This window comes from Magnolia sinica, chromosome 8, assembly GCF_029962835.1.
Source record: "Magnolia sinica isolate HGM2019 chromosome 8, MsV1, whole genome shotgun sequence".
In the NCBI taxonomy this organism is placed as follows: Eukaryota; Viridiplantae; Streptophyta; class Magnoliopsida; order Magnoliales; family Magnoliaceae; genus Magnolia; species Magnolia sinica.
The window spans coordinates 48,342,388-48,358,671 of NC_080580.1; the positions used below are offsets into that span (position 1 = coordinate 48,342,388).

Consider the following 16,284-nt stretch of genomic DNA (forward strand, 5'->3'; position numbering starts at 1 on the left):
AAAGCTCCTCTCGAAAGTGTTGAGACACCTATTGGTCTTAAAGAAGAGGATATCACTGGCAACTTGTCAGATTATTTCAGCGAGGATTGCTTCCCCACAGAAGAATGGCTGCCTAGTGAATTCACACCCACAACAAACATGCCAAGGGATGTAGCAACCGATTCACTGATTGACCCCACAGTGAATGAGACCTCTAGTCAGACTAATGAGATCGAGTTTGATACACTAGGCGGGCAAGGTTTTGGTAATAGCATTGTGTTTGGTTCGTTGCCGCCGACGGTATTTCATTGCAACATGGTGCTCACTTTACCGTTTGACTTTCAGGCGAGAGCAACTCAACCAAACACAATGCCTGGAGATGTAGAAGAACATGCTTCCCCTATGGTTATTCAGCATGCTTCTTTCCATTATGATGAAGAGAAACAAGACAAGGCATGGCACTACCGATAGAGTAATTATCGATAGGCTCACCTCCGACATAACACAACACCTCAAACTGTTGTATATTTCAGCCCATTTAGATGGATGTCATGTTACTAGGATCCTGGTGGACATTGGAGCTGTGGTGAATTTGTTACCAAAAAGAATGATGGCCAAATTAGGAAAAACCACAGCTGATCTGATCCCGTCTGAAGTAACCATCAGCAATTTTGCTGGCCTTGTTACAAGTACGCATGGTGTTTTAGCGGTCGACGTTATGGTAGGTACCAAGTCTGTTCTGGCACTGTTCTTTATAGTTGACACTTCATCAAGCTACAATGCCCTGTTAGGGAGAGATTGGATTAATTCTTTTGCATGCATCCCATCCTCTCTCCATCAGTTTGTCATCTTTTGGAATTAGAATAGGGTTGAGCTATGGAGTGATGAGATAAACGATTAATGCTATGTAATATGCATATAAGAGCTTGTTTGGAGGTTAGCGCGCCTGAGGTGTCTAGTTTGCATAAGTTAGCCTTTAACTAAGTAATGGGGGTCTCCTGGGGTTGGCATGGCTTTTCCTTGGATCACCTCAGTGGCATGGCCGCACAAACACTAATTTAGTGTTTTTTTTTTTTTTTTTCCTGATATGCACCTGGGAAAAGCTGCTCTATCCTTAAAGCTTTGTAAGGAAGAAATGAATTACTAATTTGCTAAATGAGACTGCCATGATGTATTTATAGACTTTTTTGGGGGCTAATGATGACATGGTGATTCAGCAAAAGGAATACAGACCGCGCCAACCTCCAATTTCACCCATTCAAGAGCCAATTTGATGACATGGCAACAACAAGGTTCTCGGTGTGTGTTAGCGCCGCGCTTTCATCCTTCTTCATCTTTTTCACTAAGGCCAGCACACCATTCTCAGGGCCACACCAACACCTGACTTGGAGCATTTTCGAACTGTATCCCAAGTTATCAATACATGTAAGGATGCTGATACTCTGAACACGGGGGAGAAGTAAACCCTCCAGTGTTGGTTTGGAGGTCATGCCAAAGAGAGAGGACATGCAAGTTCTCAGTTGTTAAACCTACCATGATGAACAATTTGAATGTCAAAATCAAGTAAGCTGGATGCTACTGCAGTTTTTCTCTAAGAAAATTGTTGAAATCTCCTTGGCTAGGAGTGGCAATAGCTCACCCCATTTAACATGCATGGTGCAGCCATTCTAGTGTATTTTTCATGTGCCTTCTAAGAAGCACACTGCTAACAAACATGTGGACTCAAAAAAGTATTCCACCTGTTTGCCTTCCCATTTTTCTCCTATGGTTCAATTTAAACGTTTGGTGGGAGGTTTCTTTTTCTTCTAATGTTGGGGTGTCCATTGAAATTAAATTGTAGTCTATCATTTTTATTTATTTATTGTTGTTGTTGTTATTATTATTATTATTATTTTTGTTTTGATAAATAGTACCAATAAATGAGCCAATTTACATGACTAGTTTTGAAGTTATTGAGGCCTTGCTCTATTTGATCAAATTTGTTGTCGTTTTATGAATCAGGAAATATCGTGAGCATGTCAAGGATCTGTCTTGCCTATCGAAGGATCTTGGCCGAACTGTCATTGTCGATAATAATCCATTTAGTTTCTTGCTTCAACCGTTGAATGGAATACCATGCATCCCATTCTCAGCAGGACAACCACATGATGAACAGGTAAGAAGATAGTGTTAAAATAATCCAATCATTTGGTGTGACTGCTACTTGGTGAAAACTGAATATCAGTTACTGATTGCTCTTTGGGGTTGTTCAGCTTAGAGAGGTTCTTCTTCCGCTCCTTAAGCAGCTCTCCCTGCAGAAGGATGTGAGGCCTGTACTCTATGAAAGGTTTCACATGCCTGAATGGTTTGAAAAGCATGGGATCCCAAATTCTAGTTGGACAGCCTAGGATTCGCAAGTTCCTCGTTCAAAGCATTTCAACAGACATTTTTATCTTTGTACATTGCAGCCCCTACCCATCCCATCTTGTTGCTGCTTGTTGTATATTAATTCTTTCTTGGTACCCTTAATGAAATCCGGAATTCTTTGAGACATAATTCCATCCTTTTTGTTGAGGATGGAAATTATTGCATGTCTATATATGTAGAAAGATTTGTAACCGGATTGTCCTAATGTACTCTTGTATTATGGGGGATTTGTTGAAATATTTGCAGTTGGTGGTAATGTTATTGTTTTACTTGAACTCGAGTAAATTTTAGGAAAACTGCCTATGGACAGTAATGTGAATGGGACGTTCTCACTTATGAGACTCTCGCTCCCATGTGGTGTGGTCCACATGTGCATGTTCATTGATATTGTATTGCTTTTCTTTTGTTCCTCTCTTTTGCAGGTACTTTAAAAAAGAAAAAGAAGAAAGGAGGAGAAAAAAATCTCGATGGAATCAGAGAAACCTGACCAACGAAATAATGCTCTTATCTCAACTTTTCCTCCTTTCACATGACACAATCTTCCAAGAGCTCTCCCCCATTGCCATTGATCACTGTATTTTGTGACTAGTGGATATCATCTACCACTTGGAATAATGGCCATTGATCATTGTATTATTTTCACCGCTAGAATTGCACTATCACTGCATGTTTCCTACTGTGGGCCGTCAGTGGTAATCCTGATTTGATTTGAACGGGTTAAAGTCAGCAATGCCAGTCACTTCATCATCACTGTGGATAATTAGTCAAATTCCCTTTTACCATTGACCAGGTTCAGATGAGGTGCTACAGGACATATCCTTGCCATGTAAATTAGCCTGAACTATCACAGTGACAAATCCCGTTCTCAGCAATATCTTAGTTTGGGAATTTCTTGGGAGATGTTTACATCATGTTATGCCAGTGGTGTATAGGGATGCGACGGCCGTGTAGAAATTAGGGTGGTTAGCTATTGCCCAACTCAGAAGCAGAAGCGAGTGGACAGGTCTGATGTTTAGGCCAGGCATACACGAGGGGGCCACGTGATGGGCAACACGTGACCTGTTAGTTAGGCTCCCATGATATGATACACGAGGATCGGTCAACAGCTATCTAAATTATAAATAAATTCTCTTCCAACAGGACCTTTTTTGGATTCATGAAAAGCAAGGGAAATGAAATAGTATTTATAAGGTAATCTTATTTTCATATAATATCTTGTTCATATTTTTGATTCGGAAAACAAAAGAAAAAAGAAAAAAAAAAAAGAACATTGTTTCTAGAAAATACTAAGAATGGTTGCCTTTTCCCTTGGTTGCTTTTTCAACCATATTTTCTTGAAAAATTTTCCTCTATACTTAAATCTATTGATTGACAAGAATAAATTTTTCATAAAAAATTTACTTGGAAGCCAGTGTTGGCACATGTCGCACTTGAAGATGGATGGCGCCCATGTTGCACGGGTAGTATGCACTTGTGGAGCACTTATTAATGAACAGTGGAACATGTGGCACAATCATACATGTGGTAATTAGCACATGTGGGGTGTCTGAGGATAAGGGTGGCATATGTTGCAGGTGTGGCACATTGATACCTGGGGTACTTGAAGATAGGTGATTGCATATATGTGGCACATGTGTAGCACTTCAGAATGTATGGGAGCATATACAGCACATTGGCACATGTGGACACGTGAAGATGGGCATTTGACATATGAGGTACTTGAAGATGGTTGGTGGCACATCTTGCATATGCCGCTCATTGGCATGCAGCACATGTGAGACACCTAAAGATGAATGGTAACCATGTAACACGTGTGTCACATGTGCACGTGTGAAAAGTTTGAAGATGAGGTCGGCATATTGGAATCTGTGGCACATTGACGTGTGAGGCACGAAAAGATTGGTGGTAGCACACGTTGCATATTGGTACATGTGGGGCATTTAGAAGATCCGCAGTGACAGGTAACTATCATGTGGGGCACATCATAAAAAAGTGATAAATTTTTTTTTTTTTTCCACAACTTAGAAATGACTTTCCCTGTGCATGGGCAAAGAAATGAAAAAAAAGAAAAGAAAAGAAAAGAAAAAGAGAGCATATTTCAGAAAGTGAGAGGTAAATGGATATGGCATTCCAATACAAAGTATATTTGATGAATACAATAGCATGAATGAAAATAGTTTGAATGACAATTTCAGCAGCATTTCCGCTTGCGGCACATCCCTCTTAATAACATAGAAGTTGTACGGATTCGAAGATCCTTTATTCCTTCCCGATATGCTTGGGATGTGGCTATTATCTTGAAGGAAATAATAAATCCCAAAGGAGACGGTCATTCCTATGAAGAACCCCAGAAACACACATGAAGCATGTGTTGTGCGGCCGTGCAACGAGAATCTAAGTGCTCGCTCCAATGATGGGTTGAGTGTCTAGAATGATAAAATATACTGGATAGTAGAACTTATCGACATGGACAAGCACGTCTTCGATCATCCCTCTCGGCGCACGGACTGAACAGTCAACAAGTCGAAGTGTGGTCCTAGTGGGTTTTAATTCACTAAGCCCAAGTTGATCGTATACCGAGTAAGGGATTAAATTCACACTCGCTCCTAAATCAAGAAGTGCGTGCTCAATCCGGTGGTCCCCGATTACACAAGAGACAGTTGGGCTACACGGATCTTTGTACTTTTGTGGCACATCTTGCTTTAGGATGCACTCACTTTTTCAGTCAATTTTTTTTTCTTTGTATATTTTACCGTCTTTTGGTAGTGCATAGATCTTTTAGGAACTTGGCATCTGAGGGAATTTGCTTGATAGCATCCAAAAGAAAAATATTAACTTTCACATGTTTAAGTACTTTTAAAATATCCTGAGTGTTGGTCAGAGGCTTAGGTGTAACCAACTGTTGTGGAAACGGTGCAACCGGCTTATACTGTGCATCTGGTTCTTTCTCATGTGAGACGTCGTTAATTCTATCATCTTTCTTAGACTCTTCCGAGTTCTTCGGCTTCTTAGCCCTCATCAGGATGGTTTTATCGATCATCTTCCCACTTCTAAGAGTGGTGACAGATTTAACTTGTTCAACATGTTGGTCCAAAGAGATCGTGTCACTTATTTCACATTGGGATTTCGGATTAGGAAGACGTTGGGTTGAAAAAGTCCCTTTTTCCCTAATCTCAAGGTGTGACTCAATCCTTTTAATGGGCTTGCTAAGGTCCTGGAATGCTTGCAAAGTATTTTGATTGAAGAGCTCTTGGATTTGAATGTGTTTGAGAACTGGATTCTCTTGGGGTCTTTGCTGATTTAGAAATTGTGGAAAGGCCCCTTGAGGATTTCCGTTTGTTTTGGCTGCTTGGCCATTCCTCCAATCGGAGTTGGGATGGTTCTTCCAACTAGGGTTGTATGTATTTGAGATGGGGGTGCTGAAAGGTCGTTAATAGTGGTTTATGGCATTTGATTGCTCATGTAACAACTCTTAAAACACAAAAAATGTGGGACAATCTTGTGTCACATGAATTTTACTAGCGCAAATCCCGCATACAATTTCAACGGTCTCCTCGAGTTTAACCGTCTCCACCTTCTTTACTTCCATGGCTTCAATTTTATCGTAAGGTTGGCCACCCTTGCACTCATGTCATCTTCTTTCAGTAAGACGTAAATTCATCCATTTTCTCTTGATTGATTAGGCCTAGAAGTCGAGGCGTTTGAGGATGTGTCCCATTACTACGCGTTTTTAGCAAGTGAGTCAAAATAATCCCACGTGTCATCGGCCTCATTGTTCATAAACTCCCCGTTGCACATCATCTCTATGAATTGGTGCATGGGCGAAGTTAGTTCATCGTAGTAGACAAAGCTTATAACCCGATCGTATCCATGATGCGGGCAAGATTTTAGGTCTTTAAATCTGTCCCAACATTGGAAGGTCTCTTCTTTTTGGGAGAAATTCGTGATCGCTCTCCTCAAAGTGTTAGTCTTGTAAATCAGGAAGAAACTTTTAAGGAACTCCTAACTCATCTCAGCCCAAGTCCCTATTGATCTTGTTCGAAGGTTATGTAACCATGATTTGGCCTTCTCTTTCAAAGAGAAGGGAAATAAGTTATGCCTCACGGCGTCATCAAATACATTCAGGAAGTGCAAGGTTGCTATTATCTCATTGAACTCTTTGAGACGTAGACATGGACTTTCAGAATCAAGCCCATGAAACTTCAGAAGTAGTTGGAGCACTCCTGGTTTAAAGTCCATGTTTCCTACATTGTGTGGAAACACTATGTAGGAAGTGAAAGTGCCCTTGTTTGTCAATATACATGAGTGTTGATTCAGTTTATCAAGTGAGCCCCAAATTGAAGATTACAAGATCAAAGACTCAGCCAGCCTGAAGAAGTTCGTGTGTTCAAAATGATTCTCTTTGACAACTCATGAAAATATATCATCGACTCGATCAAGCGTCTTAGGGAAGACTCAAACATATCAAGTCATGAAAGTACATGGTTCGAAGATCGGAATACTATGTATGAGTCAACCATCAGGTGGTATAACCTTAGAGTGACCTTAGGTTAGGTGTATTTTTCATAGCGTCTTAATGATCATCTTTTATGTTAAAATACACTTAAGTTAGGCCAGCCCAACATCTGGTTTGGCCAGCCTAACTTATAGATTGAACAAGATTTTCTGCGGCATGCTCAGCTAACCCAACCTTGGGTTCGGCTAGATGAACATGACTGTTTGGCTAGCCCGGATTTGTTCAGTCAAGTTTCCAGCAGTGACATGTTTTCGGATTTTAGGCATATTGGGCCAGCCGAACCCTTTGGTCGGCCAACCGAACTTGGCCTTGGGCCAGCTGAATTTTTGAAAGATCTTATCCCGCGAAATTCGAGTGCCTTTGGAATGAAATAGTTGGAATCCGGCTAGTCGAACCGACACTCGGGCCAATCGAATTTCCAAATCCTTTAGCTATAAATAAAGGGCTTCTCTCATTCATTTACATAACGAAAGTTAGTAAGAAAATTCATCTTTTCAAGTGAGAAAACCAGGCTTTTGCAATACCTATGATATTTGTTTTATATTGAATACTTTATAGATCCCTATATTCTTTTGGGTTAAACTCATATATACGACTTCGTCAATATCCCAAAAAGAAGATCGCTGCATTCGAGCTATAACTACGACTTTGACTCGCCAATCGAAGATAAGTACTGATTTACTTTTATTTACTTTGGGATTTTCTGAGATAGCTCAGAAATCTTAACGAGTTTATTTGTGGTGATCCCGTGAAAATCACAAACTGATAGCCCGTGAAAATTGCAATAATTATATCAGGTTGTTAAGGTGACCTTAAGAAAACCTTGAGATAGTGAAAGTTAAAATTGCTAGTGTAGTAATTTTGGGAGTGGAGTAGGTTTACATTTATGCACTGAACCACTATAATTTCTTTGTGCATTCTGGTGATTGCTTTTATTACTTGTATGCCTATCTTGTGTTTCATTTTATCTTGCTAAAGTTTGATATTTTGATTTCAAAGATGTCATAAAATAAGGTTGTCCTGCCTAAATCTTTTAGGTAAAGGTTGTCCTACAAACTATTTGATATCAGGAATTTAATACTCTAAGCAATTGAGTTTATTTGTTTTATTATTCCATATTGTATCGAATATTTGGCATAGTCCTATTCACCCCCCTCTAGGACATCTATAGCTCATCCTTTCAAATGGTATCAGAGAGATGTTGCTCTTTTTGGGATTAACTTCCTAGAGCCAGATCCAGAGCCATTGGAATGTCAAATTTCGATAGTCTATCCATTTCCAGGCCACCTCCCTTTGATGTCTCAAACTATTTTTATTGAAAAGCAAGGATGAGGAGTTTCCTCAAGTCTATTGATGAAAGTGTGTGGCAAGCCACCATGACCTAATGGATCCCTCCAATGATGGAAGTAGTGGCTGAAAATGGAACCACGTCCATGAAAGAAATCGATTATACTTTTCGGATGACAGTTCAGAAAAGTGAAAGTAGTGCTACGCAAAAGCCCTTAATGCTATTACTTGTACTATATCAATGGATGAATTCAGAAGAATCATTTCTTATGATACAGCAAAACAAGCATGAGATATTCTGGAAATGACTCATGAAGGGACTAACATTGTCAAAAAGTCTAAGATTCAAATCCTCACAACAAAGTTTGAGGAAATCTGTATGGACGAAAATGAATCATTCATGGACTTCTATACTAAACTAAATGACATTGTTAACTCTATGTGGGGTTTTGGAGAAAAAGTCTCTAAAAGCAAATCATGTGCAAAAATACTACGATCACTTCTTGATAGGTTCAATTCTAAAGTCACTGCGATTCAAGAATTGAAGGATACCGTTGCAATGAAGGTAGAGGAATTAGTTGGATCTCTATAAACCTATGAGCTTATTGACGCACAAAAATAATATTCCATCTCATTGCATATCCATTGCATTAGCCAGAGAATTCCATGGTGCAGATCCTTTCCAGGGTTTTGCACTCCTTATTTTGGTAAAAATGAGTGAATGGGGGTATTTTGGTAAAAAGGAGTGGATGGGTGTTGCCTTATATGGAGGAAGAAGTGGTTGTACACCAGTGTTTAAGGGAGAGATTGGTGAACACCACTAGTTAAGGAAGAAGGTTGGATGTTGTGTGAAGAAAGAAGTGTGGTAATCACCACTATTTAAATTGTGACGGGCCTGGGATGCCTATAAATACCCCTTCCCATGCCTAATTTGAGGAGTTGGTTGGAAGATAAGGAGTAGGACAAGAAGTGAAGAAAGAAAGGTGGAAGGAGTTCCCCTTGCGCGAGCCACGCAATCCCTTTGGGAAGGAATTCCCTTGCGCGAGCCACACAATCCCTTTTGGAAGGAATTCCCTGTGCGCGAACCGCGCAAACCCCTTTGTGAAGAAGTTCCCCTTGTGCGAACTACATAAAATCTCTAGCAAGGAATCCCATTGCGTGAACTGCACAATCCATTTGAATACTTGGCTTTATACGTCACTTTTCCCTCTCCCATGTCCTAATACTTGGCTTTATGCTCCACCTTTCCCTCTCCCATGTCTTAAAGCCTTCCCCTTTGTGCCATTCTTCGAGGAAGCTTGTCTTGAAGCCTGCTCCATGTGCCACTTTGTGAGGAGACTGTCCTGAGAAAAGGCTTTTGTTGTCCTGAAGCCTGTCCCATGCGCCACTTTGTGAGGAGACTGTCCTGAGACAATGCTTTTGTTGTCCTGAAGCTTGCTCCATGCGCCACTCTCCAAGGAAGCTTGTCTTGAAGCCTGTCCCATGCGCCACTTTATGAGGAGACTGTCTTAATGTAAGGCTTTTGTTGTCCTGAAGACTGCTCCATGTGCCACTTCATGTGGAGTATTGTCTTGAAGCCAATTCCATGCGCCACTTTGTGTGGAGACTTGTCTTGATGCATGGCCTTTGTTCTAATACAATCCCCATGCACTTCACATTCCTTGTCCAGGCTTGGGTACTCCTACCTTTAGACAGATGGCCTTCACACTTGTTGGATGTCTATACATACCTCTCTCTTATCTCCATTTGGAGAAGGCAGTGAGAGAGAGAAGTAAGAAGGAAAAGTGAGAGAAGATAGAAATTGGAGAACTTCAAGAAGCTCATAGAGGAGAGAGAAATGTGAAGCATAGAGAAAGAGTTCAAGGAGAAAGAAAGTCCATCGTACGACTGGAAGGATGATCAAAACCCATCGCATGGCCAGATCAAGGGTTTCAAGTCCGCACAACCTATCCGCCTCGGCGATAAACATCAAAAGGGTCGAAATGCTGTCAAAATCGCCGTCGGGCTGTCTTCTCTTTCATTTATTGCTTTGATTGATTGTACTCTATTTTCATAATCAAGGGATATCTGAGGATGTAAATGAACTCAGAATGAATAGATATCTTGTGATCATTGTTCTCTTATCGAATTCTTCGTTATAATTAAATAATTCTCGAAAATCAGACGCATTTGTTTCTTGTTAGAACAAAATGGCGACTCCACTGGGGACACTTTTCAATGATAACTTAGAAAATATTTAGAGAACATTTATCACTTTTTGGCATTTGTATAGACGCCAAAATGGCGACTTTCAGTGGGAACATCCTCCCCTTCATCTCTAAAAATAAAGTACAATTTTATTTAAATAAAATAATTAACACTGTTTTAAATGACAGGTATACCGCAATGACTTTTCTCCCGACTAATGTGGTTGTCTACTTCACACCCAACGGATTTCCACTAGAAAGTATCAGAGAAGATCAAACCAGTTGCGATCAAGGACAGACAATGCCAAGTAATGTTCGGAATAGTTTCTACTTCACCGGTAGCGTAACAAGATGATAAAGGACGGATGATGGTAACATCCAAAAGACGAAGGGTTCAATCTTCTCTCACAAAGAATATCATCCTACTAAGTATGGTAATAGGTCAATCATGTGAAATGTTACGAGGTGCGATTTTACCTCACTCACTCAGATTATCCTCCTCGACAACATCAGCAAATGCAATGTTCACTTTCTCCTTCAAGATCAGCGACTATCGTGAACAACATTTCTCTTATGCGTGGTGGAGGAATTCATATGACAAGAATTATGAAGCATGGTTTAGTGTGAACGTTTAAGAGTTGTTTTTATATCAAGGGCCAGTTATATGGCCCAATGCCGTAACTTCTCATTGTATTAGTAATGATATCGCAAGACTCCACGTACCAGATATGATGGAGATAAGGAACAAATGGAATCATCATCAGTAACTTCTATGGCCTTCGAAAAGTTATTAAATGAAAACGTAAAGAGGTCTTATTTATCTTTTTTTCAGAATCAGTAAAGAACCAAGGAAAAGTCTATGAATAAATGCCAAGCAGCACAAACTAGAAACAACTCAACGAAAGACCTAGCAGTTGAACCTTTGGAGCTGGAGATGACATCTTTAAAAGCGCGATATAATGAATAAAGAATGCAATGCGATGCATGATGACAAAGTAGAAAGATGAAATGATTAAATCATTATCATAATAAAAGCGAAGAAGCTTTCAATACATTTCAAAAATATCAATACTTCATAAAGCTATATTGAAAAATTATAATGTCTTGAGATACTAATTCCGATTAATTTGGCAGGAAAGACTATCATTCGAAAGCTTGGGTTATGCAGATCATGAATAAATGAAACAATTGAAAAAGATTATTGTGGCAGGACCAACATTAAAGAACAACTCCCTAGATACAGAGTTCAAAGAAAGAGTCACCGAAATTGATCGAAGAGACCATAGTGGCAACAACAGTATTGAAAGATAGTTCTCTGGTCAAGTTACTCAAAGATGAAGTCGTCACAGCTGTTATAGCAACGGGTTTCGTTGAAAAGAGAATTTTACCCTCTTTAGTGAAGAAACTGTTTGACACTGCTAGCTGGGGGCATTCAAGTCTTCCGATTGAATGCGCTTATTCAAGTCTTCCGATTAAATGTGATCATTTAAGTCTTCCGTTCGAACGCGATCATTCAAGTCTTCTGATTGAACGCAATCATTCAACTCTTTCGTTCGAATGCGATCATTCAAGTCTTCCATTTGAGGGCGATCATTCAAGTCTTTTGTTAGAGTGCAATCATTCAGTCTTCTGTTCGAACGCGATCATTCAAGTCTTCCGTTCGAACACGATCATTCAAGTCTTCCGTTCAAGCGCAATCATTAAGTCTTCCATTCGAACATGACTATTCATGTATTCCATTCAAACGCGATCATTCGATCTTCCGGTCAAGTATGATCATTCAGTCTTCCATGCAAGCATGATCATCCAGTCATCCTTTAGTTGCAGTTCATTCTGTTTTTCGGTCGGAAGAAGATCGATCCTCCATTTGATTTCATGAATCAATCAAAGAAGGATCGAGGGGGCATCTGTTGAGGTACAAAAAAAATATTCCATCTCATTGCATGTCCATTGCATTGGCTAGAGAATTCCATGGTGCGGATCCTTTCTAGGGTTGTGCACTCCTTATTTTGGTAAAAATGAGTGAATGGGAGTATTTTGGTAAAAATGTGTGAACGAGGGTATTTTAGTAAAAATGAGTGAATGGGGGTATTTTGGTAAAAATGAGTGGATGGGTGTTGCCTTAAATGGAGGAAGAAGTGGTTCTACACCAGTATTTAAGGGAGATATTGGTGAACACCACTATTTAAGGAAGAAGGTTGGATGTTGTGTGAAGAAAGAAGTGGTTGTAATCACCACTATTTAAATTGTGAGGGGCCTGGAATGCCTATAAATACCCCTTCCCATGCCTCACGTGAGGGGTTGGTTGGACGATAAGAAGGACTAGGACAAGAAGTGAAGAAAGAAAGGTGGAAGGAGTTCCCCTTGTGCGAGCCACACAATCCCTTTGGGAAGGAATTCCCTTGCGGTGGCCATGCAATCCTTTTAGGGAGGAATTCCCTTTGCACGAACCGTGCAAACCCCTTTGGGAAGAAGGTCCCCTTGCACAAACTGTGCAATCTCTCTAGCAAGGAATCCCATTGCGCGAACCGCGTAATCCATTTGAATACTTGGCTCTATGCGCCACTTTTCCCTCTCCTATGTCTTAAAGCCTTCCTCTTTGGGCCACTCTCCAAGGTAGCTTGTCTTGAAGCCTGCTCCATGCGCCACTTTGTGAGGAGACTGTGCTGAGACATGGATTTTGTTGTCTTGAAGCCTGTCCCATGCCCTACTTTGTGAGGAGACTATCCTGAGACAAGGCTTTTGTTGTCCTGAAGCCAACTCCATCCGCCACTCTCCAAGGAAGCTTGTCTTGAAGCTTCTCCCATGCACCAGTTTGTGAGGAGACTGTCTTACTGCAAGGCCTTTGTTGTCCTGAAGACTGCTCCATGCTCCACTTCACGTGGAGTATTGTCCTGAAGCCTATTCCATGTGCCACTTTGTGTGGAGACTTGTTCTGATGCATGACTTTTGCTCTAATATAAGCCCCGTGCGCATCACATTCCCTATCTAGGCCTGTGTACTCCTACCTTGAGACAGATGGCCTCCACACCTGTTGGATGTCTATACATACCTCTCTCCTATCTCCATTTCGAGAAGGCAGTGAGAGAGAGAAGCAAGAAGGAGAATAAGAGAAGATAGAAATTGGAGACCTTCAAAAAGTTCTCAGAGGAGAGAGAAATGTGAAGTGCAGAGAAAGAGTTCAAGGAGAAAGAAAGTCCGTCTGTACGACTGGAAAGATGATCAGAACCCATCACATAGCCAGATCATGGGTTTCAAGTCCGTACAACCTATCCACCTTGACGATGAACATCAAAAGGGTCGAAATGCTGCCAAAATCGCCATCAGGCTGTCTTCTCTTTCATTCATTGCTTTGAATGATTATACTCTGGTTTCAGAATCAAGGGATATCTGAGGATGTAAATGAACTTAGAATGAGTCGATATCTTGTGATCATTGTCCTCTCATCGAATTCTTTGTTATCATTGAATAATTAGTCCAAATCAAACGCATTCTTTTCTTGTCCAAATAAAATGGCGACTCCACTGGGGACACTTTTCAATGATAACTTAGAAAATATTCAGAGAACATTTATCAGTTTTTGGCATCTGTATAGACTCCAAAATGGTGACTCTCAGTGGGAACATCCTCCCCTTCATCTCTAAAAAGAAAGTACAATTTTATTTAAATAAAATAATTAACACTTTGTTCTAAATGACAGGTATACTGCAATGACTTTTCTCTCGACTAACGTGGTTGTCTACTTCACACCCAATGGATTTCCACCAGAAAGTATCAGAGAAGGTCAAATCAATTGCGATTAAGGATAGATAATGCCAAGTGATGTTCGGAATAGTTTCTGCTTCAACGGTAATGCAACAAGATGATAAAGGACGGATGATGGTAACATCTAAAGGACGAAGGGTTCAATCTTCTCTCACAAAGAATATCATCCTGCCAAGTATGGTAATAAGTCGATCAAGTGAAATGTTACGAGGTGTGGTTTTACCTCACTCACTCAAATTATCCTCCTCGACAGCATTAGCTAATGCTATGTTCACTTTCTCCTTCAAAATCAGCGACCATCGTGAACAACATTTCTCTTATGTGCGACTGAGGAATTCATATGCCAAGAATTATGAAGCATGGTTCAGTGTGAACGTTCAAGAGTTGTTTTTATATCGAGGCCTAGTTATATGGCCCAATGCCGTAACTTCTCATTGTTCTAGTAATGATATCGCAGGACTCTAAGTACCAAATTTGATAGTGACAAGGAAAAAATGGAACCATCATCAGTAACTTCTATGGCCTTCAGAAAGTTATTAAATGAAAATGTAAAAAAGTCTTATTTATCTATTTTTCAGAATCAGTAAAGATCCAAGGAAAAGTCTATGAAGAAATGCGTAGTAGCACAAACTAGAAAAAACTCAATAGAAGACTCAGCGGTTGAAGCTTTGGAGTTGTAGATGACATCTTCAAAAGAGCAATATAATGAGCAAAGAATGCAATGCGAAGCACGATGACAAAGAATAAAGTTGAAATGATTAAATCATTATCATAAAAAAAGAGAAGAAACTTTCAATATATTTCAAAAATATCAATACTTCATAAAGCTAAATTGAAAAATTATAATGCCTTGAGATACTAATTCCGATTAATTTGGTAGGAAAGATTATCATTCGAATGCTTGGGTTATGTAGATCATAAATAAATGAAACAATTGAAAAAGATTGTTGCGGCAGGACCAACATTAAAGAACAACTCCCTAGATCTAAAGTTCGAAGAAGGAGTCACTGGAATTGATCAAGGAGACCATTGTGGTAGCAACAATATTGAAAGATAGTTCTCTGGTCAAGTTACTCAAAGATGAAGTCGTCACAACTATTACAGTGACGGGTTTCGATGAAAAGAGAATTTTACCCTCTTTAATGAAGCATCTGTTCGACACTACTAGCTGGGGACATTCAAGTCTTCCAATTGAATGCACTCATTCAAGTCTTCCGATTGAACATGATCATTTAAGTCTTCCGTTCGAACGCGATCATTCAAGTCTTTCGATTGAACGCAATTGTTCAAGTCTTCCTTTCGAACGCGATCATTCAAGTCTTCCATTTGAGCATGATCATTCAAGTCTTCCGTTCGAGTGCAATCATTCAGTCTTCCGTTCGAACGTGATCATTCAAGTCTTCCGTTTGAACACGATCTTTCAAGTCATCCATTCGAGCGCAATCATTAAGTCTTCCATTTGAACGCGACTATTCAAGTCTTCCATTCGAACGTGATCATTTGATCTTTCGGTCAAGTATGATCATTCAGTCTTCCATGCAAGCATGATCATCTAGTCATCCTTCAGTTGTAGCTCATTCAACTCTTTCGTCGGAAGAAGATTGATCCTCCTTTTAATTTCATGAATCAATCAAAGAAGGATCGAGGGGTCATCTGTTGAGGCACAAAAAAAATATTCCATCTCATTGCATGTCCATTGGATTGGCTAGAGAATTTCATGGTGCGGATCCTTTCTAGGGTTGTGCACTCCTTATTTTGGAAAAAATGAGTGAATGGGGGTATTTTGCTATAAATGAGTGAATGAGGGTATTTTGAGAAAAAGAAGTGGATGGGTGTTGCCTTATATGGAGGAAGAAGTGGTTGTACACCAGTATTTAAGGGAGAGATTGCTGAACACCACTATTTAAGGAAGAAGGTTGGATGTTGTGTGAAGAAAGAAGTAGTGGAATCACCACTATTTAAAGAGTGAGGGGCCTGGGATGCCTATAAATACTTATTCCCATGCCTGATTTGAGGGTTTGGTTGGAAGACAAGAACGAGTAGGACAAGAAGTGAAGAAAGAAAGATGGAAGGAGTTCCCCTTGTGCAAGCCACTCAATCCCTTTGGAAAGGAATTCCCTTACGCGCGCCACACAATCCCTTTGG

General features: G+C 40.1%; 1 protein-coding gene across 1 annotated transcript in view; it reads left to right on the top strand.

Annotated features, from left to right (window-relative positions):
- The window catches only part of LOC131253296 (uncharacterized), a 62,081-nt gene extending 59,421 nt beyond the window's left edge, over positions 1–2,660 (top strand). The window contains exons 5-6 of the mRNA XM_058254248.1: positions 1,981–2,134; positions 2,232–2,660. Of these exons, the coding sequence (XP_058110231.1) occupies positions 1,981–2,134; positions 2,232–2,366 (289 nt within the window). The 3' untranslated portion in view covers positions 2,367–2,660. The remainder of the gene's footprint in view (positions 1–1,980; positions 2,135–2,231) is intronic.
- Positions 2,661–16,284: the final 13,624 nt, after the last annotated feature.